The sequence below is a fragment of the Balaenoptera physalus genome (assembly GCF_965194825.1).
Source record: "Balaenoptera physalus genome assembly, chromosome: 20".
Taxonomy (NCBI): Eukaryota; Metazoa; Chordata; class Mammalia; order Artiodactyla; family Balaenopteridae; genus Balaenoptera; species Balaenoptera physalus.
In genome coordinates this window covers 5,243,370-5,270,159 of record NC_138901.1, presented here as the reverse complement: position 1 = coordinate 5,270,159, position 26,790 = coordinate 5,243,370, and the positions used below count along the sequence as shown (strand labels likewise).

The following is a 26,790-nucleotide window of genomic DNA, read 5'->3' as shown; positions in this document are numbered from 1 at the left end:
GTTAAGCCCGAAGTTTTTTCCAGGTCAACAGGTCAGCGATGGTTAAGTTGTTCAGGTCCTCTTCTAGCGTCTGTGGAGGTCAGCCTCGTGCCAGGTCACAACCTGTGCTTTCGGCCACACGGCGGGGGACACCACACCATGCTATCCCGTGCGTGGGTGATGGAGGAAGACGGTCTCTGCCTGTCTATAGAAGATGCATCTCAAAGCAGCAAACCAGCCGAGGGCTGAAGCGTGCCTCTCCTCCAGTGCATTTCAGGACAGTTTGTGCCAAAGCAAAGTTTCTCCAACCAACTCTTCCAGATCCAAGAATATCTGTGTGTTTCTCTCCCTTTCCTTTTCCCCTTCTCTGTTCTTTTGATCGTTCCTTCTATTCATTTCACTCATTTGTTTCATTCATTCGTTCACCCGTCACGAGCCACGCCCCATGCTATGGGCAGACCGTCTGCAGTGTGGGTGACAGAACTCCAACCTGAACTTAGGAATTCTGCAGCTTATCCCACGTACCTTCTCTTTCTGTCTCTCCCCCCGGCTGAGTCCTGCCAAGTGGGGACTGGGTTCCCTTATTCATTTCTTCCCTTCACCAGAACCACAGACAGCATTTTCTTGAGCAGGGTCTGTCATTCTGCATGTGGTTTTGAACACTCACTGTCTGGCTACCAGAGCCCTGGAGATGCTGGAGACGCTTAAGGCAGAGCTGTGGTCCCCAACCCCAGGTAGCTTCGAGACCTAGTAGGGGAGGGGGTATCATATATAAAAACGGATCGAGAAAAGTAGAGGGCAGAGGTGTATGTCACTGTGCTAAACCTGGGGGGTACTGGTGGGCTAGAAACCTGGAAGGTCTTGAACTTGGATGTGTCAGTAAGGGAACAGAGAACTCAGGTGTAATGGGGAAGGAACAAGTATGGCCTGAAGGATGGGAACCCCAAAGACTGCCCTTAGTGGCATGGAAGGATAACAGCAATTCAGGTGAGGGTATTGGGGAGTAACCCACTGTTTCTTTTTCTGATGACCAGTTTATTGCACTTAAAAAATTAACGCGGTGTGAGACGTTACATTTTCCTTGACTGTTTGACATCTAAAAGAGAAAAATAGGGGACTTCCCTGGCGGTCCAGTGGTTAAGACTTCGCCTTCCAATGCAGGGGGTGCGGGTTCGATCCCTGGTCGGGGAGCTAAGATCCCACATGCCTTGCGGCCAAAAAACCAAAACGTAAAACAGAAGCAATACTGTAACAAATTCAATAAAGACTTTAAAAATCGTCGACATCAAAAAAGTCTTAAAAAAAAAAAAAAGAGAAAAATAGTTCTTTCTGTAAATCACACATTTATTTTTTTCTCATTTTGCATTTGGCTTTAGCCATGGCTGATGGGTGCATTACAGCACCGTCTTGTTTTATTAGGAATCTGAGCCATGTGCTTGATTATCCATTGTCCTGTCTTCTCACTGGTGGTGCCTGGTGTGAAACCAGAGGCGGCTGCAGGAAGCTTTAAAGATAATCCGTCAGGCCGTGGGACTCAACTCGGAGGCTGTGTCATCAGGGCAAGGCTGATTGGCGGGGGGTGGAGGCAGCCTGCAAGGGGGGCCTGCAGGGCCAGGGATGTCATGATTCCGTATTCCTCCTCCAGGTCACCTCCTCTGAAGGGTAGCGCACCAGTGGGTCTCAGTACACATCTGTGCTCTCACTCTTCATCCTTCCCTAAAGTGTAGGGCTGTTTTTGGGATTTTTTTTTTTTTTTTTAACGAGCAGAACATAAAAAGTATTAAACAGTACCTGGCATGCAGTGAATGTTAAATGATGTTGACCATTATTTTTATCATCATTAATTATAAGCAGCTTATACATTTATCACAGTCTCTTGCAGTTTACTCATGTGCAAATGGGGACGAGAAAGCCAGCCTGCCTTGTGAGTGTGGGATGTGGACGTTTGCCGTCAGCAGGGGCTTAATACACACTTATTAAAATGGAAACTGTAAGGCCTGGAGAAGTTTAAGGCGTTTTTTTTTTGCTGCTCTTCCAAACGCATATGCTGTTCTGCAGGGCATTTATTGGGTATTTCCCTCTTTTGACAATGTGATGTGTATCAGCTCAGGTCGTCCAAGACGAAGGTACCAAGAAGAGATTAGAGGTGGGAACAGGAGGTGGCAGGGAGCGCCTTCAGCCTGTGATGCAAGCCTGGCACCTGGGAAAGGAGAGGGACAAGGAAGGAGGGCTGGGGAGGAAGAGCCTTCAACCAGGGCACAGTTCCAAGAATGTTTCAGTCAGGACAGTGTGGGGAAGGCCATTGAGCCAAAGGCATCCTCTAGGAAGTCTCCTGTCCTGTACGGCATCCCCCCCACCATCACCAGTCGTTGGCCGGGAGTGGCTGGGGGCAGGGGGACGTGGTGTTGGATTGTGAAGAGCCGCAGCTGGCGGCACCGTGCTCCCCACGGCAGGAGATCTGAAGGATGCATTTTCATGGCCACCGCAGTTGGTCAACCTAGGACAGGCTATAATCTCTAGAGACATGGAATGGACTGTCTCTGCTTTTCTTTTTCCCCACTTTGGTGTCTGTTACTTATCTGTAATTGGGGTGCGGGCTCTGGGTGTGTTTGCTGAGGCTTCCTCAGGAGGAAGCAAGCGAATGAGCACACCCCGGGGGTGGGAAGCCTGGAGTTAGAGGGAAGACCAGTGGTCATCGAGAATCGGTGGCGAGGTGCTGTCCAGCAGCCCTAGTGCTGAATTCTGATTGAAAGACAGCTAGTTATGTGAGGAGCCAACTGCTTCCTAGGAGAATTGGCATCCCAGGAACACACTGAATATATTTTCCACCATCCTTCGGCAGATAAGGAAACTGAAAAGCTAAGAGCCAGAAGGACGTGTTTAATCCACCACCACCGCTGCCTTGTTAGTGGCCAGATCTGAGAACTCATCTTTGGTTTTCTAGCTCCTGGTCCATCATCTCAGGTACCCTGAGGGTCACTGTAGTTTAGTGGAAGGATAATGTACCTAGAGATCTGAGTATCTGGACTGGCGTCCTGACTTGCTAATGAATTTGCTGAGTGGTTTATTCAACAACACATCCGTGCTGAACCGTGCTCAGTTCTGTCAGGGATTACTGAGGCCTTAAGGATAGATTCCTCCTGTCCCCAGCGTGCCCGCAGTTTTCATCAGCAGCCTAGCCTACCTATAAAATGATTCTCCACAAAGATCAAGGTTTGGGGGTGATATTTGGAAATAAAGCAGGTCTCCTTCCTATTTCCGTAGAGGTTTGTTAATCAAGGAGCTGATTTATATCAAATGTCCCAATAATGTTAGATATGGTGTAAGTTTTACATCTAAAGAGGGCACACGTTTTTCCCCCTGCACCTCGTATTTTTTTTCATTGTGGCAAAATATACATCACATAAAATTTGCCACTTTAACCATTTTAAGTGTAGAGGTCTGTGGCATCAAGTACGTTCACATTGTTGTGCAACTGTTACCACCATCCATCTCCAGAACTTTTCCATCTTCCCAAACTGAAACCCTGTACCCATTAAATACTAATTCCCCACTCCCTCTTCCCCACACCCCCTGGCAACCCCCGTTCTACTTTTTGAGTCTATGACTTTGACGGCTCTAGGTGCCTCATATAAGTGGAATCATACAGTATCTGCCCTTGTATGACTGGATTATTTCATTTAGCGTAATCTCTTCAAGGTTCACCCCTGTCACATGTATCAGAATTGCCTGCCTTTTTAAGGCTGAATACTATTCCCTTGTATGTAACTAACGGGTTTTTAAAGGTTGCGAACCTCTGCTCTGCTGTGTCACAGATGAGAGATATGCTGGGAAGGTGCATACCAGGCAGGGCAAAGAGTTGTTGAATATCATGGGCTCCAGGATCTTACCACCTGGTATTAAGGGGTTTTTTTCCTAAGTCAGAGCCACTGGCTAATAGTGTGAACTCCAGGCCATTTGGGGGGGTGATAAGCAGTGAAGGGTACCTGGGCCAGGGGGTGGGGGAAGGTGTTTGAGAAACTCAGTCCAGAATCCAAGTGGGAGCCCTGCTGGCTCACACCCGGTCATCTCTCAGAGGCTGCCTGGGATCCCGCTGCACCAGCGATTTTGCCGTATGCCAGCACTAGAGAAGCAAGGCGGGGTGGGGAGGCTGGAGTCGGCAGGTCTGGGGGTGGGAGAGGTGGAGAAAGCTGCTCCCTAGTTCCTGCTTGGGTCGGTGGTTGGGAGACTACCCTCTGACTCTGGGGTTCCTCCAGGCTACCAGGGATGACCACAGGGACAGAGGGTGCTAGGGCTCCTTGAAGGCAGAGTCGTTTCATTTATCCATTTATCCTATTATGTGCTAAGCAGTTGCCTTGACGCTGGGGGTTCACATGACGGGAAATAAAACAGACACAGGCACCCCTTACCCAGAGCTCATAGTCTGCGGGGTGGTGGATGCTTATCCAAGCCCCTCTTCTTTGAGGCTCCCACGGTGATCCCACTGAAAGTAGCTCCCTGTGGAGTATTCTCCCCAGTCCAGGATTACTTTTCTTTATGGTACTTAACCGTTACCTGACCTTGTATTCTATCCCTTTGTTTATCTGGTCTTCTCTGTTTCCTCTACAAAAAAGGAGACTCCGAAAGGGCAGAGACTGTTTTATTCATTGCTGCCTCTAAGTACCTAGAGCAGTCTCCAGCCCAATGTAGGTGCTGGATAAATACTTACTGAGCAAATCAGCAAAAGAAATACTTGCAGTAAACATGCAATTCAAACTGTAGCACAGGACAAGTGGAAGGTGCCCTGGGAGCCTAGAGTGGGCGTGCCTGACCTAGTTTTGGGGGCTCAGGAAGGTTCTCTGAGGAAGTTGTATGAAAACTGAGATCTGAGAGCCAAGTAGGTGTTAACTAGGCAGGCAGAGTGGAGAGAGGAAGAGCCACCAACCAGAGGAAGCAATGGGCCAAAGGTCCCGAGGTCGGAGGAAGTGTGACTATTTGCAAAGTCCAGGAAGCTGGACTATGGAGAGAGCACAGGGTGAGATAGACAAGGCCAGATGGAACAGCTTTCCATTTTTACATCTTCCTAAGTGTGGAGGGAAACCGTTAGGGGGTTTTAAGTAGAGGAGAACGATGCTGAAATCTGTGCTTTCAAAAGGTGCCATTGACCCAACAATTCCACTCCTAAGTATATATCACAAAGAATTGAAAACAGGTACTCAAACAAACAGTCGTACATGAATGTTCATAGCACAATTCACAAGAGCCCAGGGGTGGAAACCAATGTCCCTCAGTGGATGATGGATAAACAGAACATGGGTTTTATCCGTTATCTACCCATACAATGGAATATTACTCAGCCATAAAAAGAAGTGCTGCTGAATGCTACAACAGGGATGAAACCTCGAAAACAGTATCAAAGAAGCTAGACACAAAAGGTGTTATTTTGTTTTTGTTTTTGTTTTTGTTTTGTATTGTATGATCCCATTTCTGTGAAATATCCAGAATAGGCAAACCCATAGATGCAAAAAGCAGCCTGGTGGCCATCAGGGGCTGGGCTGAGGGGAGGGAGAGTGACTGCTTAATGTATATGGGGTTTTCTTTCAGGGTGATGAAAGTGTTTTAGAACCAGATAGAAGTGGTGGTTACACAACACGGCGGCGAATGCACAAACCGCTTCTGAATCGTACGCTTGAGAATGGTGGCTTGTATGTTATGTGAATTTCACCTCAGTAATAGTAGTAATAACAATGTTCTGTTGGCTTCAGTTGTTCAGTGTAGAAGGAGACTCTCAGGAAGTGTTTGTCGATTATGATGCTCATGGAAGGAACAGCTAAGACAGCCTTATGTGCCAGTTACCCCTGTAACACCAATGCTGCCCTACCTGAGTCCATCCTTAAGTGCGTGGAGGCGAAGGACTGAACCTCCCATGGCCAAGCCGACCCGTGGGTCTGTGGTACACGGGCGCCATTGCCTAGATATTGATCAGTCTGTCTTTACCTTTAGACAGGAAAGGTAATGACAGAGCACCTTCACCCCAGTTTCACAGGTGGCAAAACTAGGTGCCCGTCTGGGCTGGATGCAGGCTGGGGCAGCGTCTCGGGCCGTTGGTCAACATGACTATAAAAGAATGAGTGATTTCTTTCCCCCTTTTTCCAGAAGATAAGCGGATCCATGAAAACCAGAAGTCCCAAGGACTGGAAAATTCTACCTTTACCAGGAAAACACGTTTAAAATGACTAAATTACTAGGTTTTCCTCCACCCAGTGAGGGATAGGGCTATGATTAGACCCCCTTTTGGGGTATGGTTCCTTCGAGACTAATTCTCTTTCCACCTTTATGGCCGCTGAACATAGGCCGCTGGTTTCGGCCTGCATCACATAGTGCTTTATTGTTGGGGAAACCTTTCATGCACACCATCTCCCTGGACCCTCACCTCAGCCTTGTGGGGTAGGTGTTATACTACCCTCCCAGGTCTAGCACGAAGCCCCTGGATTAGTTCATGGAAGGACGCTCCACTGGTAAATGACCTCAGGCCACTCAGGCATCACCTTCGCTCCTAGATTTGCATCTCACGTTCCACCGCAACACCCTGTGGCCTCTTTTGCCAAGAGGAGCGCCCAGGGGCTTGGTGATTCCTGCCCACCCTCTAGCTGCCAACTGTGGAGAAGCCTGCACAGGCTGACAGCTGCAGCGCTGTCTGAGCTCCAGAGGCTGATGAAAAATGTCTTGTTATCTCGCTACCAGCACTGGGCCAAGCTCTGAGTCAGACTGTCCTTTGCAGGATGAGAGAACATTTTAAAAAATCTCTCTTTGGGGGGAACCTTAGAACACAAAGATAAAGATGAAGCTGACAGATATGCCATTACCATCTTGAAAAACAGACGGCTTGCGATTGACCTGTTTTTAAAAGTTTGTGGCTGCGGGGATAGACGGCTGGGATTTCACTGGAAAGCGAAGCACCCTGGCCAGCCCAGCTCCCCCGAGCTGCACATCAGTGGCGGGTACCTCCAGTCAGACTGACCTGATTCCACCGTCACTGGACGGATGACCCTTTGTGGTAGGTCCGCAGAATTTGGTGGCTGACCGCCCTCTCCCACACCTGCCGTTATTCACGTTCCCTCTTATTTCTGGGCTACAAGTTGCAGGCGTGTAATACAGCTGCTGCCAGATGCAGGGTCAGACCCAAACTCCTGATCTGGGAACGTGAGTCGGGTGACAGCCCAGCTTACGTCTGTGCCCCCGTCACTCTGTCCAGACCCGGTGGTCCATGCACTATCTCACTGGTGAGGCCACTTAGGCTCTTCTTGTTCATGAGACAGACCCTGGGGCTACCTTAGGGGAAAGCATGGGGCACCAGGGTGGTCCCAAGGGCTGCAAGCGTAAGAGGAAGTCTGCCGTCCTTGCTAACGACCCAGTGCCTGGAGCCAATGCACAGTTCCCCGCCAGGGGGTCCACTTCAGTTACCGTTACGGATGAATCAAGGGAAATTTGGGGCGGGGGGGGGCCGGAATGGGGTGGACATCATTCTAAATTGTAGAAATGCCCTTTGCCCCGGGCAAGTGCAGAAGAGTTTTACCTTCGTTTCCACCACTGCTTTGCTACTATGAAGGCCCAGGGCTTGCAAACCAACGGGGGCAGCGCAGCACACGGCTCCCCCTGCACTCTCCCCTTTCTGTGAGCCACAGTTTCTGAGACCCCACTTTCTGTCTCCCACCCCCCCCAGAAGGTCAGCCATCATGATGGCCCCTCACTCAGCCACCTGGGACATCCTTGGCCAGATGTGTGATGAGGCTCAGAGACAGACAAGGAGTCAGAGGGGGAAGGGTCTTGGGAAAGAGGCCAGTGGTTAGCGGCCCCGGGCCTCCCATTGGGCTCTAACTTCAGAACATATGGCAAAGTATTGGATCCAAAAGAAATGGAGTAAACCATTATCAAGGGAGATGGGGGATAACAAGGCAGCGGAAGCAGCTGACGAATAATCACGTTTGCCAGGTTGTTGCAGGGAGGGGGACCCCTTCCAGGGCCCGAGAGCGGGCTCTTGTCTAACACTCGGAAATGAATTGTCCGAGGAGACAGACACACGTGCGGACAAAGCAAGAGACTTTAATGGGAAGGGGCGCCCGGGTGGAGAGCCAGCGGGGTAAGGGAACCCAGGAGAACTGCCCTGCCACGTGGCTCACAGTCTCGGGTTTTATGGTGATGGGGTTAGTTTCCGGGTTGTCTCTGGCCAGTCACTGTGACGCAGGGTCCTTCCTGGTGGCGCGCACATCGCTCAGCCGAGGTGGATTCCAGCGGGGAGGATTCTGGGAGGTTGGTAGGACACACGGACTGGCGTCTCCTCTCTCCTTTTGACCTTCCCCGAATTCTTCCGGTTGGTGGTAGCTTGTTAGTTCCGAGTTCCTTACCAGGACGTCCTGTTGTAAGAGAACTCATGCAAGTGATTACTGTCGTGCCTGGCTAGGGCGGCTGGCTTCGGTCCTTGGTTCCCTTAACAAGATGATCTGGGCTCCTGGGACGCAGGCTTTGAGAACAGGACTGGGTGTGGCCAGGTGAGCTGGGGCTGCCTCACCGCACTGGGCACTGACCACCAGCTTTCTTTTCTGGAAAATTCCACGAAACCTCGATTCAAAAATCGCTTCTTCCATGCAGTCCTCACTGACTCCTCCAAGCCAAGCTGGTCATTCCTCCTTAGAGGGCTGCTTCCTTGGCTGGAACACTCGTGTTTCAGCGCATTCACAATTCTAAGCAGATGCCTGGTATGGATGGAGTGAACACTCCATAAGTCCTGTGAGTTGGATAAATAAGTAAGACACACGGAAGAGTGAATTTCCTTTTATTCAAATACAGTGATGTGATGGGGGAGACGGGTTTGAGACCAGCTTAGAAAGCTCTTAATTATTTTGAATTCTCCCAGGCAGTGTTTCCCGAAAAACAAGTCCCACAAAACACAGGTTCTGCAAGATGTTAACAGGTGTTATCTAATAAAAGGGTTCTATTGTCAAATACATTTGGAAAACAAAGCTGTACAGGTTTCTTCACTGTGGGGAATTCTTCGAGCCTTTAAAATATTCATGTGGATTCTGAATATTCAGGGTTTCCAGAACTCATTAGGTTGGACCATATGAGATTGCTGTTTTATAGTTACAGGGGGAAAAAAAAGCAACAATTAAATAGCAGTTATATCAGATGGCTCAACCCAATATTTGACTATAGGACCCTCTTCAGAGAGCAAACGTATGGACACCAAGGGGGGTAAGTGGCGGGGGGTTGGTGGTGGGATGAATTGGGAGATTGGGATTTGACATGGATACACTAATATGTATAAAATGGATAACTAATAAGAACCTGCTGTATAAAAATAAATTAAATAAAATTCAAAAAAAAAAAAACAACAACCCTCTTCAGTTGTTACTGGTGCTCCATGGAGCTGCATTGGAAAACATTGATCTAGGACCTTGGTTTTCCTTTTGTAGGAGGGGAAGAAGATGGGGAGGAGACTGGAGGGTTCATGGATGAGAATTTAAGTCACATGGAAAGCCTTTCCACAGTTACGTCCTCTCCCTGGAGATGCGGCTAAGACTGTCCCCACCTCCACCCTGCAGCAGCCACCTGAAAACCACAGTCTAGGGAGAGAACCTCTAGAAAGACCAAACACTTATCTGCTGGAGGTCAAGGCCTGTTTCCTCATCCCAAACAAGCAACAGTCTAGCTGGGCCCTAAAAGTCAGAAGAGCTGCAGCAAGCAATAATGAACAGGAAATAATAAGGAACAGATCCTGGGGAGGCTGGAACTTCCTGGGCGTTCAGGTTGTCTGTCTGTAGTTGTAGAAGAGGGTTGTGTTTGAGCAGGGATGGAGGGAAGGCCTGCAGTGGGTCTCAGGAAATGAGGTCAAGGCGGCAAACTCCACTCCTTTGGGAGAACGGCATATCCACGGCCTCCTGGGTCCCCGTTGAAGGTCAGGCTTTGCTAATCTGCTGATTAGCGACGTGGAGCATCTTTTCATGTGTCTGTTGGCCTTCTGTTCGTCTTCCTTGGGAAATGTCTATTCTGGTCTTCCGCCCATTTTTCAATCGTGTTTGTTTTTTGGATATTGAGTTGTATGAGCCGTTGATGCAGTTTGGATATTGACCCCTTGTCAGTCACGTCATTTGCAAACATTTTCTCCCATTCAGTAGGTTGTCTTTTCATTTTGCTGATGGTTTCCTTTGCTGTGTGAAAGCTTTCAGGTTTAATTAGTGAAGCACTTTTAAATCTCAGCCTTCTTTTTAGAACGCGGACCCCCATCCGGTTCATGACAGTGTCCCCTGTGTCTGCCATATTCCTCTCCTCTATCAGCTATCTCTTGGTCCCCTACTCTCCAGAGATAGCCCACGTCTGTCCTGCATCTCCCACATAAGAAACACAGGATTGCAGGTGCCAGGCACGAAAGCAGATTCTCCGGGAGTGCAGGAGCTGTTGATGAAGCTGGTCAGGGGAGGATTCTCTGAGCGCCCGCCCATGTGTCTTGGGAATGTCTTGGATCAAACCTGACATTAATTAAAAGAAGACCTCTGGGCTTTAGAGCACCTTGCTGGCTGAGTTGAATATTCTGTTAATATCTGGCATTTACGCCGGACTTTAAATTTGCCAAGTGTTTTGCAGTGACTTATGGGATCATCTTTACTGCTCTTTTGCTGCCTGGGTGCTACCTTGTTCAGCCAGCCGTCATCAATTTTGTTGCTTGTGCAGGTTGAGATCCAAGGCCATTCTCCCAGCTCCTCTGCTCGCTGATTTTTTCGCTCCTCTGTGCTTTTCCTGCTTCTCTTGGTTAGTTTTCAAAATACCATTGCTTCATCCTGGTGGGTTTGGTCCTAACTTTTCCTTCTAGCTTCTTCGCCCATCTGCTTCCCTCTGTTACTCCACTGCCCCCACTTCTTTACCTCCTGCTCCTCTTTCATCCTTTGCAATCTGTCTTTCATCCATCTCTTTATTAACACTTTACTTGCAAAGGTTTCCTTTAAGTTATTTCCAGACAAATTCATAGACCTTTCTTGTTTTTCAGCCGTGACCCCAGCAGGTATTTGAAACCAGCACCCGGGGCTGGTTCGTTCTCCTCCCTCAGGGTCCCCGTGTGTGTGTGGTCCTGAGCTTGCTGTCCCTGATCAGAGAGACCAGATCTGAGTTTCTATATGACAAACCATCAAGGTGTTGTGTATATATAATAAGGCAGGCTTGTGAAAGTGTGCTCCAGTGTTCTAGCATTTAAAACAACTGAGTCAGACTTTTGTTCCCGTGTACTTAGGCCGTCTTCTCAGTCTATTTCCGTCTACACGTGTGTGAATTTTGTGTGTGTGTGTGTGTGTATGTGTGAGAACGGACCTGTTCCCGAGAGGTGCTCTGCGCCTCCTATTCACGTTCCTGGAAGATGTCACCCCGGCTGCTGCCCATCGCACCTGGTGTTTTTGCTTAGGAAGTAGCTATGTGGAGAACATGTTATTAAATCATTTTTAACACTTTAGTAGGTTGTAATCTAAAAATCGATGACACTTAACTTTATTATTCCTGCACTTTTCTCTTCTCCTCCTTGGTCCTCTCTCATCCTCTCTGCCTCGAATGCCAAGTCGAAGCAGTAACCTCGTGAAATGAAATTGTATATTTGCCTCCTGAGGAGACAGACTGTACAACCAACCACAGAGGAAGCCCTTTCTAGCTCCTTGGTCAGCCTTGTTCTGCATCTGTGAATGCACTCCCAGAGCTAAGGACCACCAGACGCAGGAGAAGAAAAACCCAGAGAATAGGAAAGAAGGACCAAAATGAATAAGACAGCCTACCCTGGAGAAAACAGATAACCCAAGAGACCAAAGAAAAGATTGTAAAAATTCTAAGTCATATGTTCATCCAGTTCAAGAGGATATCATTATACCCATAAAGCAAGAACTGACTATTATGAAAATGGAACAGTCAGAGAATAAGAAAGTCTTCCTCAAGATTAATACTGTAATTGTTAAAGAATTTTTTTGAAGTTAATTGGGTAGACTATAAGAATATGCCAGATGAAAGGCCAAGCTGGTCATCTGGAAGGTTAAGCAGAAAACAAGCCTCCAGCTCACAGACAGAAAGGCAAGGCTGTAAAATGGAAGTAGAAACATGCAGGGAAATTTGTCCTAAAGGGCAGGAAAACACAACCTTGCAGATTCAAAGGAGCCACCTGGTGCTGAGAAGTATGAATGAACAAAGACCTCTCCCACAGATGGATCTTGGTGAGATTTCAAAACTCCAAAAAACAAGGATGAAAAACTTTAAGCACTCCCAGAGAGAAAAATTAGCTTAACTACAAGGAACCAAGAATCAAATTAGCATCAGACTTCTCAGCAGCAACATTGGGTCCGAGAAGATAATGGGATAATGACCTCGATATTGAGCAGAGGTCATCCGGGACCTAGAATTTTCTATCAGGTCAAGCTGTTAAGTCACAGAGCAAAATCAAAATTATTTTTACAAATGCAAGGACTCAGAAGTTTATCACCCGCTCATCTCTAATGAGCTCAAGGAGCTCCTCTAACAAAATGAAGAAGGAACCCAAGAAAGGGGAAACGGGACACATAAGAAAGGTGGCATCACAAATACTGTGCGAGTCCACTCGTAGGGGGGACCTGGAGGTGTCAGATCCACAGAGACGGAAAGTAGATCGGTGGTTGACAGAGGCTGGGGGAGGGGGAGGGGGAGGGGGAGGGGGAGTTAGAGTTTAATGGGGACAGAGTTTCAGCCTTGCAGGGTGAAAGGAATTCTGGAGATGGATGGCGGTGATGGTTGCACAACAATGTGAGTGTATTTAATGCCACCGAACCATACACTTAAAAATGGTTAAGATGGTAAATGTTGTATGTATTTAATTGTTAAAAGTAACAATTGGGAAAGGAAGGAAGGAAGGAAGGGAGAGAGAGAGAAAGAAAGAGGGAGGGAGGAAGAAAGGAAGGGAAAGAATGGAAGGGAGGGAGAGAGGGAGAAGGAAGGAAGGAAAGAAGAGAAAGGAAGGAAGATGGTATCTAAGAACTAGAAGATGTGGTGGTGTGATGAATTGGGAGATTGGGATTGACATATACACTAATACGTATAAAATAGATAATTAATAAGAACCTGTTGTATAAAAAATAAATAAAATAAAATTCAAAAATTCAAAAAAAATAAATAAAAATAAATTTATCTATTTCTCCTTTCAAAAAAAAAAAAAAAAGACCTAGAAGATGGAAAGAATGCCAAAAAGAATCAAGAAGGAATCCTCTGGGCCTTGACTCTTGGGACCATCTTCTTCAAATGGGAAGAGTTTAAAGCCTTAGGATTGTTTTTCCTTCCCTTCACATAGCAACCTGATTATATAAAGAATAATATGTTAGCACCAATATTGTAAATTCACTTTTTATTTGGATTGCATTTTTTTTGAATTGGCCTGAGAATAAATCATAAATGAAATGTTATTTACAGAACAATATCAAACGCTCTAACTTTGATAAAGGCAGAAAGAAAGCAGAGGTCGGAAGCATGTGCTCTGTATTCCTCAACATTTATAAGGAAGACTCAACAGAGTAAGGTCGATAAGGAGGAAACCGTCATGCTGTCAACAGACTATCTAAATCAAGACTGTGATAAATTAAGAAACCAATGTATTCATGTTATTTAAAGTGATACCCATCAGAGAATTGAAAATCAGAATTGTTAAAAAATACTTTACCTTTTGGGAGTAGAACTAGGGGTGGGGAAGTGGAGATAGGGAAATTTATTACTTTAGACTCTTTTGAGCATTTTGAATTTTTTTTCCATGTGTAAGGATATCGCCGTGATTAAAAAGCAGTGTAATGGAAAACAACCACCTTTTCGTTTCAAAATAAGAGTGTGAAATGAGGCCTTTTTATGTGCCTAAAGTCTTTGACAAAGTAAAACTGGAAAATGGTCTTCAAGTTTATGGAGATAGTAGCAATTGAGATAGCACTAGTACTAATGAGGGTTTGAACGGAGGGAATCCTGGAAAGCAGTAAAGGAAAGCCGGAGAGAGCAGAGCCCAGGGGTGTGGAGACCAGTTTCCACATCTCTGACAGGACGAACAATAGTACCAATCTCATAGGGCTGTTGAAAGGACCAGATTAAACAGTTCAGTAAAGAGCCCAGACGGAGCCTCCACACTTGTTAGCTAGAATTGCAGATGGCTCGCTGAATTCATACCTCTCATCCCCAACCTGTTATACGTTTGGAGCCACCTAGAGCATTTGCATTCAATGACTTTTTACTTTGGACTCAACATATCAAAAACTATATTCATCCTTTTCTGCCCAGTCAATGCCCTTTGCAAACCTCCCCTTTGAGTTAACGCCTTTATGCCAGTTTCCTAGACTTCATCTCGGCATCCCTTCAGCCATCCCCTGCGATTTCCCCTCGTGCCTGGGGCCTCACCGAGGCTCGCCAGTGCCTGGCAACGCTCTGAGGCCGATCCGCCCACTCGAACCTGGTCCTCACCCTGTGCCCGAATACGGCAATCTCTGCCAGACAGTCCCCTGCCTCCCTTCTGTCCCCAGACTCCAGCTTTTCTCATATTTCAACATTGTTCTCCAGATCGCTCTTTCTAAACATTTTGAGCAGAGAAATACGTTTCTAATTTTATGACTCTAAAAGAATATTCTAGATTGTGAATCCCTTAAAGATGGGAACCACGTCTCACAACGTGTGTTGTATCCTACACAACACCTAATGGCTATTTGACGAGTATTTGGAGTGATGGCACCCAAGTGGACCCTCTTGCTGACACTGACTCAGTGCTCAGTCCTTTGGGTTCCGAGCAGGAAGGAGTCATAATGATCAATTAAACCAGAAGTCAGTGTGATGTGCTCTGAACCAGAAGGAACACGTGGGCTGAGCATCTTACAAGCTGTGTGGCTTTGGGCATGTTGCCTGACCACTTTGAACCCCAGTATCCTTTTCTGGAAAATACAAATAGTATCAATTTTGTAAGGTCTGGACAGGTTTAAGCCAGATGATGAACCTAGAATGCCTAGGACAGAGTTTGGCTGAATTGTTGAGTCTTTGGGCTGCAGGTTGCAAAGCGAGAACTCAGAGTGGTGTAGGAGAAAAGTGGGGTGTTGAAAGGATGTGGGTGCACCTCAGACACACGAAGGAAGGATGCAGGTGCAGCCGGGCTTCGGGCTCCAGGGATGGATGAGACATAGATACGAACACCTCCGGGCCAGTTCTCTTGTTGTCAGCACGCCTGCGACACTCTCTCCTCCTGTGGGTCAGCTTTGTCTACAAGGTGTGGAGGGCCAGGACAATGACAGCTTCTGAGCTTTCCATCCTGTGCGTGAGGCGCCATGGCTGTGCGGACAGGTCCACGCCTCATGATCCGGACCACGTGGGGCCCACCCTGAGGAGCCCGCGGGCCCCCACCTGGCACCCGGCAGCCCCAGAACTGGGGTGTGCAGGGCTGAGAGTTAATTTCCTCCTGAGTTAACTTCCCTGGAAGAAAGCAAGTACCCCTCCCCTCCCCCCACTGCCCCCATTAGCTACATCATTGTGCTACACCGTCTGCCTTCGATGTACCGAAACATAGCAGTGATCTGAGACGTCAAAATCTTTCCCTTGCCTGGTTTCTGGAGATGCTTTGGTGGGAGTCAACTATGGGGCATGATAATGGGGATTCTTCATCATCCTAAAAGAACTACCAGAGTCTAATTTTGTTGAAAAGTCCTCCAAAGGGATTTAACAGAGCCTTTCCTCCCAATTTCTTGAGGCTCTCTAGTCCAGAGGAATTACAAAACCATGGCCAAGTACCCCTCCGCACCTCCAAACGTGTCCCCCATCCAGGCGTGTCCAGGAGTCAGGACACCGCTTGCAGGGCACAGTGCAGCCAGGTGCACCGACAGCGGTGTAGGTGTGACTCCAAGGCAGCTGGCCCCGGGCTGCCCTTCCCCGCAGCAAGGTTGCTCCCGGTGACCTGGGACGGACCCAGGCTGCGGTGCCTCTTCGGGTGGAATCAGGGGAGGAGGAGCAGGGGTCAGTGGCCGTCCACTTCCTGAGGGCTGATAAATCCTCTGGGTAGGATCCTTCGCAGTTTGATCCTGTTGGTTTTCGAGGGGTGCAGAGTGGATGACACCAGCATGCTGCTGGGGGACAGCTGACTCCCCGGCTCACCTGCCTTTGCCTTGCCCAGGCATCCCGGTCCTTTGTGGGGAGGAACATCCTTTTCACGAAGCGGGTGGCAAGCTGGGTTATCTGCTGTGCCCGTGCACGTGCTCGCTCTCAGCTTCGGACGTTTCAGCAAGGAGGGGTATCTGGCTTAATTCCCCCTACGACTTCCTTCCAGTGACACTCTGAAGTGGGAGTGAAGCCATGGGAGTAGCTTTTGGCTGGAGTGACTGGAGGAGCATGGTTTTCTGGGTCCATCGTTGTGAAAGGGGAGCCTAACTGCGGACAGTAGAATATGCACGAAACCAAAAAACACCCAAAACCCGCACACTTGCAAACATCAATGAGGAAGTTATTTCAATTAGAGCGGGACTCACGTTAGAGTATCTTCAACTATGGACGTCTCTTAATATACTCCAAGACACGACTTTATTGATACTGCTAAGAATTGGAGTTCAATTCAACTCTTCTGGAACACCGCTATTTTTCATCTTTCCCAACACTTAATTTCATCCGCTATGAATAGCAGGCAGGGTTCGTAATCCATGGTAGAAAAGTGCGTCGAACTACTTTTTCCAAAAAAATAACACTAAGTTGATAACTTCCATTCTCTAGAGGGCCTTTTCGAAACCCTATAGGAATTCTGTGGCAATACCTGGCTGGGCTATACCAACATTTTGTTTAATAAATGTGTAATATGATCAGAGTTCCCACCTTCCTGGGTTTCCTTCCCGCTAGAAATCTGCGGCCAAAGACAGGCCAGGCAGGGGGTTTAGCATATTGGGGGCCAGTCTCCCCAGAAGGCTCAGCCAAGCTATGGGATCAGAGTGGGAATGAAGGCAGCAGGACTGCCCCATTGGTGTGTGTAAGCCAGACACGTTGACCCTTGATGGCCAGGGAACCCCTACTGTCATGCGATGTGACACGGCCCCCTCACCTGGCCTGTTACCCGTCTCCCAGCTTAGTGACAGTGCCCAGATGGGCAGGAGCAGAGGAGGAATCGAAGCTGAGCTCGCCCGGCACCCTTGGCGGCTACTGAGGCCACCCCCATGGCCGCCATGGTCCCGTCCAGCAGCAGATACGCTAAGATGGTTCTTTCTCTATTTTCAGTGAGTGACCTGGGAACGAATAAGTGGATGTTCAGACTTTCTACTAGAACTGGGCCCACACGTAATGTTAGAGGGCTAGACGGGACATTATGAGGCCACCCCCTCCATTCTTCTCACCTCACCCTTCTCTCCCCATCACAGCCGTCCCTGACTGGGGAGTAGCACCACCTTCAGAGACCAGTTCTCCACCCAGGGGAGGGATATTCTCAGTCTCCCTTCAACGAGCTAATCATATGTTTCAAAACCCTCTTCCCTCCCCTTTTCCCTTGCCTAAATCCCTCTGGCTGCAATTTGACTCGTTTTTCTCTTGTCCTGTCCTCAGTGGAGAAGGGAACGAGTAAGCCATCCTGTTTCGCATCATTTCTCCACCTTTTTTTTTTTTGGCCTCACGGCCTGTGGGATCTTAGTTCCCCGACTAGGGATTGAACCCGGACCATGGCAGCGAAAGCTCCGAGTCCTAATCATTGGACTGCCAGAGAATTCCCCATCTCTCTAGCTTTGAGGTTTGTCGTCGTCATTGTTGGTGGCTATGTTGAATATTTATTAAGCCCCCACGAGATGTTAGCTGCTGTCTTAAATTTAATATTTAAAAAAATATTTCCAGAGCTCATTAGGTTGGATCATAGGAAATTGCTGTTTTATAGTTCCAAAAAAAAAAAAAAGCAACAGTTAAACAGGGAAAAAAGTCATAACATCGCTGCTCATTTCCTGCGTTGCTGTTGTTACCCAGAACAAGAGAAATGAGACCCCACAGGCTTCAGCCCTGGTCAGACCACTGAGTTCCATTGCAGAAGCTCCACTCTTGCTGAGATCATCTGACAGCTGGACCCACATGCAGAGGAGCACAGCCAGGCAGGAGGAAGCAGGATGTCCCCACAGCAGCTCGGATTGCCCTGTTTCCACCCCAGCAGGGGTTTCAGCTGAACCAAGATAACCCCCTTTCTCTCTACCCCACATAGGCGTTCCTTCCCATCCACTCATGGGACCTGATGCCCATGAATGTCAGGCAAGGCTGCAATCACATAGGTGTCACTGTTTTTGGAGGCTGGAGAGGTCTCTTACAGAAGACCTGTGAGCTCCACCCCGTGTGCTTCAAACTAAGAGCTTCTAAGCCCTCAATTGAAAAAAAGAAAATACTAGTTGCTATAGTCTGAATGTTTTGCATCCGGCCCCCCAAATTCGTATGTTGAAATTCTAACCCCCAAAGTGATGGTATGAGGAGGTTGTGCCTTTGGGAAGCGTTTAGGTCATGAGGGTGGAGCCCTCAGGAAGGGGATTAGAGCCCTTAAAAAAGAGGCCCGAGAAAGCTCCCTTCCCCTTCCAGCATGTGAGGACACAGAGAGAAAGCACCATCTGAGAACCAAGAAGTAGTTTCTCACTAGACACCCGGCCTGTCAGCACCTTGATCTTGGACTTCTAGCCTCCAGAACCGTGAGAAACAAATTTCTGTTGTTTCTAAGCCACCCAGAAGCCAGTTTACAGTATTTTGTTATAGCAGCCTGGATGGACTAAGACACTAGTTTTTTTTGTTTGTTTGTTTTTTGTTTAAAAAATTTTTTTTTTTAATTTATTTTATTTATGGCTGTGTTGGGTCTTCGTTTCTGTGCGAGGGCTTTCTCTAGTTGCGGCGAGCGGGGGCCACTCTTCATCGTGGCGCGCGGGCCTCTCATTATCGCGGCCTCTCTTGTAATTGTGGCGCACGGGCCTAGTCGCTCCGCGGCATGTGGGATCTTCCCAGACCAGGGCTCGAACCCGTGTCCCCTGCATTGGCAGGCAGGTTCTCAACCACTGCGCCACCAGGGAAGCCCGACACTAGTTTTTAACCGTTCACTTTCTGACCACCTACGTAAACTCCAAGAGCGTTCTAGAATAATTTAAAATTTTTGTGAAAAGTACCCCTTGATGGGAGGGGATGGTTGGGGGGAGGTGTTACTGGCATCTAGTGGGTAGAGGCCAGGGACGCTGCCCAGCGTCTTAGGCTGTGCAGGCCAACCTCTGAGAACAGAATGTCAGCAGTGAGAACCCCTGCCCGGCGCACACTGTCCTGTAGGCAAAACATTGTCATCCGTCTTTCCTTTGTACAAGAGCCGTAAGTCATATACCAGGGTTTGAGCCCAGGTCCGTCTCAACAAAAAGCCCAGGCGCCCCCATCCCCACCGCGCCCCGAGGATGACGAGAGACGGAGATTCAGGAGGGATGGGGGATGGAGAGAGGCCGCCACACCCACCTTCCAACACCCCCCCCTCCCCCCCCCCACCCTGCCAGAAGATTGGAGCAGGGGTGTGGGGTTGGAGGAATCCGCTTTAGAGCTTATTCTTTCTTTCTTTATTTATTTATTTATTTATTTATTTTATTTATTTATGGCTCTGTTGGGTCTTCGTTTCTGTGCGAGGGCTTTCTCTAGTTGCGGCAAGCGGGGGCCACTCTTCATCGCGGTGCGCGGGCCTCTCACTATCGCGGCCTCTCTTGTTGCGGAGCACAGGCTCCAGACGTGCAGGCTCAGTAGTCGTGGCTCACGGGCCTAGTTGCTCCGCGGCACGTGGGATCTTCCCAGACCAGGGCTCGAACCCGTGTCCCCTGCATTGGCAGGCAGACCCTCAACCACTGCGCCAGCAGGGAAGCCCTAGAGCTTATTCTTAAGTTTGCCCTTAGGACTCTGCCTCACCCTGCATCCCGGAGGCTTATAACCCCAGGTTTGGAAGTTTGTTATCCTTCCGTCTGCATCTGAGTTAATGGCAGTAGCTGTGAAAAGAGGTCTGGCTTACTAACAGTATTCCAGCCACTTTGGATTCTTGTCTTAATTACCTCCGTAATTTGCACGTTTGGTGGAAGACCTGGGGGTGTGAACGCCAGTCGCATTTTTTCCCCTGCTCTCTTTCACCCCACGGGTTCCTTCTACCATCTGTTGATCTTCAGTGTCTGCCTTCATTCCCTTATTTATGTTCCGCGTGGGTCATTTGTCTTGGTTTCTCATTAGTTTCGCCCTCAGGTAATCCCTCCACCTTCAGAGACGGTAACAATTACATTCCCTTCCTCCATCACCTCTTCTTCCTCTCCTTTACTCTAAATCCAGGGGGAGACGGAGTTGGCCACCTCCTAAGGCAGCATGTGGTGTGCATTTGGTGGGGGTGGGGGGGTTGGGGGGGCGTGGTACCCACTGTGGGCGTGGCCAAGGTACAGGGCTGGGCAGAGGCAGGTTGTGTTCACTTTGCCCGCAACCTCTTTAGGATACAGATATTCTGATGCCAGCCCTTGCCGCCCACACCTGGGAGGAAACCACAGCCCACGTCAGCCAGCTGGGGTGGTGGGGGGCCAGGAGGGGGAACTGAGGGTCAAGCCTGGTTCTGCCCCTTGATGCTGTGTCACTGTGGGCGAGCCCTTTCTCTCCTGCATTAGTTGGGTAACCTAATGAGCCCTTGTGAGCATTAGTAAACCAAGTGCTGCTGGCTGCTTGCTAAGTAACTAGAAAGGGTTAGTTTGCCAATTAATGTTAGGTCCTGTCCCCAGGACCGCACTATCGTTAACATTAAAATGACTAATTAGAGCAAAATCTTTAACAGAAGAGCCACCAGCTGTTGTTTATGGTTTAGAAAAGCAAGTTTTTTCAAAGGGAGGGATTTGCCCCTCTGATGTCAGGAAACCCCTGGTCAGTCTCTGCCTAGCTTTTGACACCTGGTGAAGAACCTCGCCCAGGAGACCCACACTTACCGATGGGAGTGGGTTGTGGTCTGGGCCGTGTTGGCACAAAACAAGGTGAAGAACAGCAGGCTTGTAAACGCTGGGCTCCCCGAAGGTAGGAGACGGGCCAGGTGGAACCACCTCAGGTGTCCTCCGACTTTATCTTCTCGGGACCATGGCCAACTCCTGAGATGCAAGGGCTGCACAAAAAGAGGCTGCCTCCTTCCCAATGGCAAGGATGCCTGACACCCTCAGATATATTCACCCCAGCCCGTCCTGAAATTCAGCTCTCGGCAATATCCGGCACCTCACCTAGGACACTCATTCCTTTTGAAGCTTGTCAGATGCATCAGGCAAACCTGAAAGTGTTGAACTTGTATCCACCCCCCTCCCTGGAGTGGTGGCTTCTGCAGAGCCCACCCTCAGAGGAAGTTTCTGAAAGAGAAAGAAAAGGACAAGCAGCTATAAAGAATGAGGAGCCTGGACCTCAGAATCAGAGCCCAGCTGGGCGCTCAGACCAGCTCATCGTCACCTTTCCTCTCTGATCCGTAGAGTGGAGGTGACGGCTCCCACCTTCAGTTCATGAGCTTCTGCCTCGGGGCGTGGCCTAGAAAGGGCCGCCAGCCCCTCATTTCTCCAGAGAAAGACCACAGAGAGACTAAGATCTTGAATTACAAGGCCTACTTTGGAACCTAGAGTCATCCTAGAGTATAGGCTTGGTGAATGAAGACTCAGCCTTTCTTAAGAACTGATATCAGGCACCTAAAAATAAATAAAATTTTAAAACCTTGATCTTGAAAAGTCTGGCTGCTCTGGCAGTGCTGACTCGGCTGCTGCTTTAGCCAAGAGCTTGTAGCGGGGGCTTCTCTGCAGCCTGCTGTGGTGTGTGTCATGCACGCAGGGAGCCCGGGCCCAGGAGCCTCCATCCTGCTGTCTGGTTTTGGCAAGACTCCCAAACCCCTGGCTTCTGGATCTGGCAGTGGCCCAGGAGTCGTGCCAGGTGGTCTCTGGGGTTTCCTCCACCTCTGGAGTCCTAGGACTCTGTATCCCATGGTCGGTTGTTACAAGAAATGTGGGGAGATGTTTGCTGAGGCATCAGAATCCCAGATGCTCAACCAACAGCCTCCAGGGGCCACAGCTGCCCCACAAGGTCCCCATGGGACCAAAGCACAGAGCGTAAGGGTAAGGTGAGGCAAAATGGGACACTTCGTGCTTTAGCAGGGTCTTTGGGCTCCAAGCCTCATTGTGGTCTCCTGGCGAACCAAACTGGATCACAGGTGAGCTCTCTGGCCTCACCATGGGACAAGCCACCCAGAGCCATTATTATAATCCCAGTGTCCTGGGCCCGCTGCAGGACACATGGATGAAACAGGACACACGGACAAAAAGGGGCAGTTTAAAGGGCAGTGAATCCCAAAAGAAGACACGCCCTTCTCACTCGGTAGATTTTGACCTCTTCCCTCTTCATAACAAAAGTTCCTCCTGGCCCCAAGCCCTTGGTCTTGATTCTGACCAATATTGGCTATTCTCTTTCCTATTCGGATTGGGGTTGCACTCCCCCATAGATGTCAGAAAGGGTCTTAACATTGTGCTTCTCCGCCATTGATCCCAGGCCACTGGGGCAGTTCCTTTCTTCCCTCCCTCCCTCCCTCCCTTCTTTCTTTTTCATAGCCCTTCTTACCTCTCCATCAGATATACGCAGACCAGCACGGCTCTTCCACATTTGATCAGGGCGTTGGTGAACTTGGCAAGCTCACTCCTACTGGACAGCACTCGGAAGATCATCTGTCCGTCCCCGAGCTTCAAGCTACACTATGGTCACGCCATCTCAGAGCAGACTGTAAGAGTCCCTGCCATTTGAGGCTGGATCGTCAATGTCTGTGATGACGTCATTGGGCCACCATATCAACCTTGGACTTCTCGTTGCACGAGCTAATAAAACCCTATGTGTTTAGGTCCGGGGTCATCAAACTCTTTCTTTAAAGGGCCACATAGTAAATATTTTAGGTTTTCAGACCATTTGGTCTCTCATTACTCTCTGCTGACATAGCACAAAACAGTTACAGACAATTCATCAACAAACAAGCATGGCTGTGTGCCAATAAAGCTTTATTTATGGGCACTAAATTTTGAATTTCGTATAATTTTCATGTGTCATGAAATATTCTTTCCTTGATTTTTTTTTTTGACGATTTAAAAATGTAACAATCATTCTTACGACTTCCCTGGGGGCGCAGTGGTTAAGAATCTGCCTGCCAATGCAGGGGACACGGGTTCCATCCCTGGCCCGGGAAGATCCCACATGCCACAGAGCAACTAAGCCCGTGAGCCACAACTACTGAGCCTGTGCACCACAACTGCTGAGCCCGCGCACCTAGAGCCCACGCACTGCAACGAAGAGTAGCCCCCGCTCGACGTAACTAGAGAAAGCCCGTGCACAGCAATGAAGACCCAGTGCAGCCAAAAATAAATAAATAAAATAAATAAAAATTTTTAAAAATCATTTTTAGCTTGCAGGCCATACAGAAACAGGCAGTGGGCTGGATGTGGCCCCTGGGCTATAGTCTGCTGACCCTTGGTTGAAGCTACTGTTCCGTGGATTTTCTGTTACTGGCAGCTTCGTGCAATCTTATGTGACGTAGTGATGGGGATGAACCTTTTTTCACTGGCAAGCATTTTTTAATTAATAAAAAGGATTAAAACAGTCAAATTCAAATGAACTCTGGGACTCAAAAACTTCTAGTTTCTAGTTGCAGAATCAACACATAATGGAAAAATCCAATGACATTTAAAAATGTAAGATCCATTTTTTAAAAATATTTATTTATTTTTGTCTGCATTGGGTCTTCATTGTGGCGCGGGCTTTCTCTAGTTGTGGCGAGCGGGGGCTACTCTTCGTTGCGGTGCACGGGCTTCTCGTTGAGGTGGCTTCACTTGTTGCGGAGCATGGGCTCTAGGCACGCAGGCTTCAGTAGTTGTGGCATGTGGGCTCAGTAGTTGGGGCTCACGGGCTCTAGAGTGCAGGCTCAGTAGTTGTGGTGCATGGGCTTTGTTGCTCCCCGGCACGTGGGATCTTCCCGGACCAGGGCTCGAACCCGTGTCCCCTGCATTGGCAGGCGGATTCTTAACCACTGGGCCACCAGGGAAGCCCAAAAAATGTAAGATCCATTTTTTTATGGAGTTCTTTTACTTGCATTTGCAAATACAGCGGTGCACCCATTTCAGAGATTAGCCTTAGCAAGATCTGCTTTTAACCTGTATTGTGTCACATCAAAATGCTGTTGTTCTGATTTCTTATGGAAGAAGTGAAGAAACTGCTTGCTCTTAACAGCTGATTAAGTATAAGCCTGTTGAGTAACTATAAAGTATGCAAAAAAGACCAGGGGATTTGCCAATGTGATGAAGTGTGTAACTGGTTCCATGGTGTCCCAGGGGTTCCCCCACCAAGCGAGTCGGGCCATCACCCAGCCCCAAATGGACAGCAGTTCTAATCCAGCCCACAGGAGTCTGCTGGCTTTGGCTTCTGAGCAAGCTTCGATTCTATGTGCATGTATTATAGAAAAATGATTCCTAACCCATCGTACTTTTTAATGTCTGTTTCAGAGGGTCTTGCTGTTGGAGTTGGATTTGGAGCTGTAGAAAAGACGGCATCTGCTACCTTTGAGAGCGCCAGGTAAGCCGACACCTAGTGCCTTAGAGCGGGGCACTGCACCCGGTGGTGCCCGGAAGTGCCTGTTGCCTCGGGTGAGCTGTCTGCACATAACCGTGCAGCAGCCCCAGCCCCCCAGGTCTGACTGGCGGAGGCGAGGAGGAGGTCAGGGACCCTCATACCTGAGAGAGGTACTCTATCAAGAAGCAGGTTTACACCACGTTTTTCCAATGAGCTGTCTGATGGGTAACCGTTTTGAAAACCAACCATGGATATAATCGCATGCTGTTCTCCAAACGCTTTAAATGTATAAGTACATGATAAAGACAGTGTCCTGGGGGGACTGGTTCCAGGACCCGCCGGCGGATACCAAGATCCTCGAATGCTCGAGTACCACGGTCGGCCCTCGGTGTCCACGGATCCTGCCTCCGCAGGTTCCGCATCCGCGAACTCAGCCGTGGGGGGATGTCAGGATCCGGAGGCCCAGCTGTACCTCGAAGGCAGCAGCTGACGCTCCTCACCGCTCTCTGCTTTAGAAGCCCTCGCTTTCTCTTTCTGGCCACTGGCCTCTCCGGGTTGCCTCCCTCTTCCATCTGCCTCTTCACAGGCTCTTCTGCAGGTTCGTGTCCTGCGGCCCGTCCTGAAATGTTGATGTCCCCCAGCGCTCCATCTCTAGGACACCCTTTCTTCTCACTTCGCGCACTCTCTCTGGGGATTCTGCCCCATGCCCATGGCTTTATTTTCCATCCGTTTGCTGGTGATGCCCAAGTTGATCTTCCGCCTAGATTTCCCCCCGAACTTATTCTTACGGGTCCGGCCACCACCCGTGTGTCTCGGCTTTATTTTCCATCCGTTTGTGGGTGATGCCCAAGTTGATCTTCCGCCTAGATTTCCCCCGAACTTATTCTTACGGGTCCGGCCACCACCCGTATGTCTCGGCTTTATTTTCCATCCGTTTGCGGGTGATGCCCAAGTTGATCTTCCGCCTAGATTTCCCCCGAACTTATTCTTACGGGTCCGGCCACCACCCGTATGTCTCGGCTTTATTTTCCATCCGTTTGCGGGTGATGCCCAAGTTGATCTTCCGCCTAGATTTCCCCCGAACTTATTCTTACGGGTCCGGCCACCACCCGTGTGTCTCGGCTTTATTTTCCATCTGTTTGCGGGTGATGCCCAAGTTGATCTTCCGCCTAGATTTCCCCCCGAACTTATTCTTACGGGTCCGGCCACCACCCGTATGTCTCGGCTTTATTTTCCATCTGTTTGCGGGTGATGCCCAAGTTGATCTTCCGCCTAGATTTCCCCCGAACTTATTCTTACGGGTCCGGCCGCCACCCGTGTGTCTCCGCTCGGGTGTTTCGCAGGATCCCTGCACCCAGCATCTCCAGAGTCGAACTATTGTCCCCATCCGCTGTCATGCAAAACCCCAGGGTTCCCCATCACCACCTGGTACCCGGTCGACCAAGCCAAACTCACTGTCATCCTCGGCTTCCTGTTTCCCCTCGTCTTCCCTAGACAATCAGCAGGCCTTGTAGACTCTTCCTTTCCTCTCGCTCTGTTGAATTACAGGGCCTAGATAAGGCTGCAGCCTTGGGACCATAAAGAGGCATCATGGAGATAAGCTACCTGGTCCACCTGTGCCCACAAAACCACGAATACTACAGCCTCCAGGCTGAAGGAGGGCGGGTGGAGCCTTCTGTCCAAGGGCGGCAAACTCAGACGCCTGTAGAGAACTAAGAGGTAACAGATAAGTGCAGACAGGCAGGTGGAGACAGTTGGGAGTGGCGAGGCCAGAGGTGAACTTCGAACAGACGGCACGCACACTGTCTAAAAGGTGCTCGAAATCACAATTATTTTGAAAACATAATTCAGGTCAAAGAGATGGTCCAGGGGCCCCTGGTGTCTGTATCGAAACCACACATTTCTCACTCCACTGCCCTCTGACTGGTATAATCTCAAACTCTACTTTTTACCCGCCTAAGGCAATGGCACCACCTCCTTTAATGATCTGCCCTGTGTCTAGGGATCATGGTTGCCAGGAACTCATTCCTCACGGTATCCCTTTCTCCCCTCTTCCCTCGTTCCCAACCTTGCGTGGGGCCTCTTTACAGCCCATCACCTCCTTTTCTCGATTCCCTCAGCTGCTCTGGGGCCCCTGTGTGTCGCTGTAGTCACTGAATTCTAATGCTTCGTGCTGAGGGACGTGTCTGCTCCATGAGGCCCCGAACACGCGTGCGGGCTGGCACA

At 49.1% G+C, this 26,790-nt stretch overlaps 1 protein-coding gene across 16 annotated transcripts in view; it reads left to right on the top strand.

The window, feature by feature from the left end:
* Positions 1-26,790, top strand: part of SLC39A11 (solute carrier family 39 member 11) — a 426,997-nt gene that overhangs the window by 333,524 nt on the left and 66,683 nt on the right. For all 16 annotated transcript variants that reach the window (XM_082439851.1, XM_082439858.1, XM_082439857.1 and 13 more), the window contains one exon: positions 24,498-24,567. In XM_082439851.1, coding sequence (XP_082295977.1) covers positions 24,498-24,567 — 70 coding nt within the window. The remainder of the gene's footprint in view (positions 1-24,497; positions 24,568-26,790) is intronic.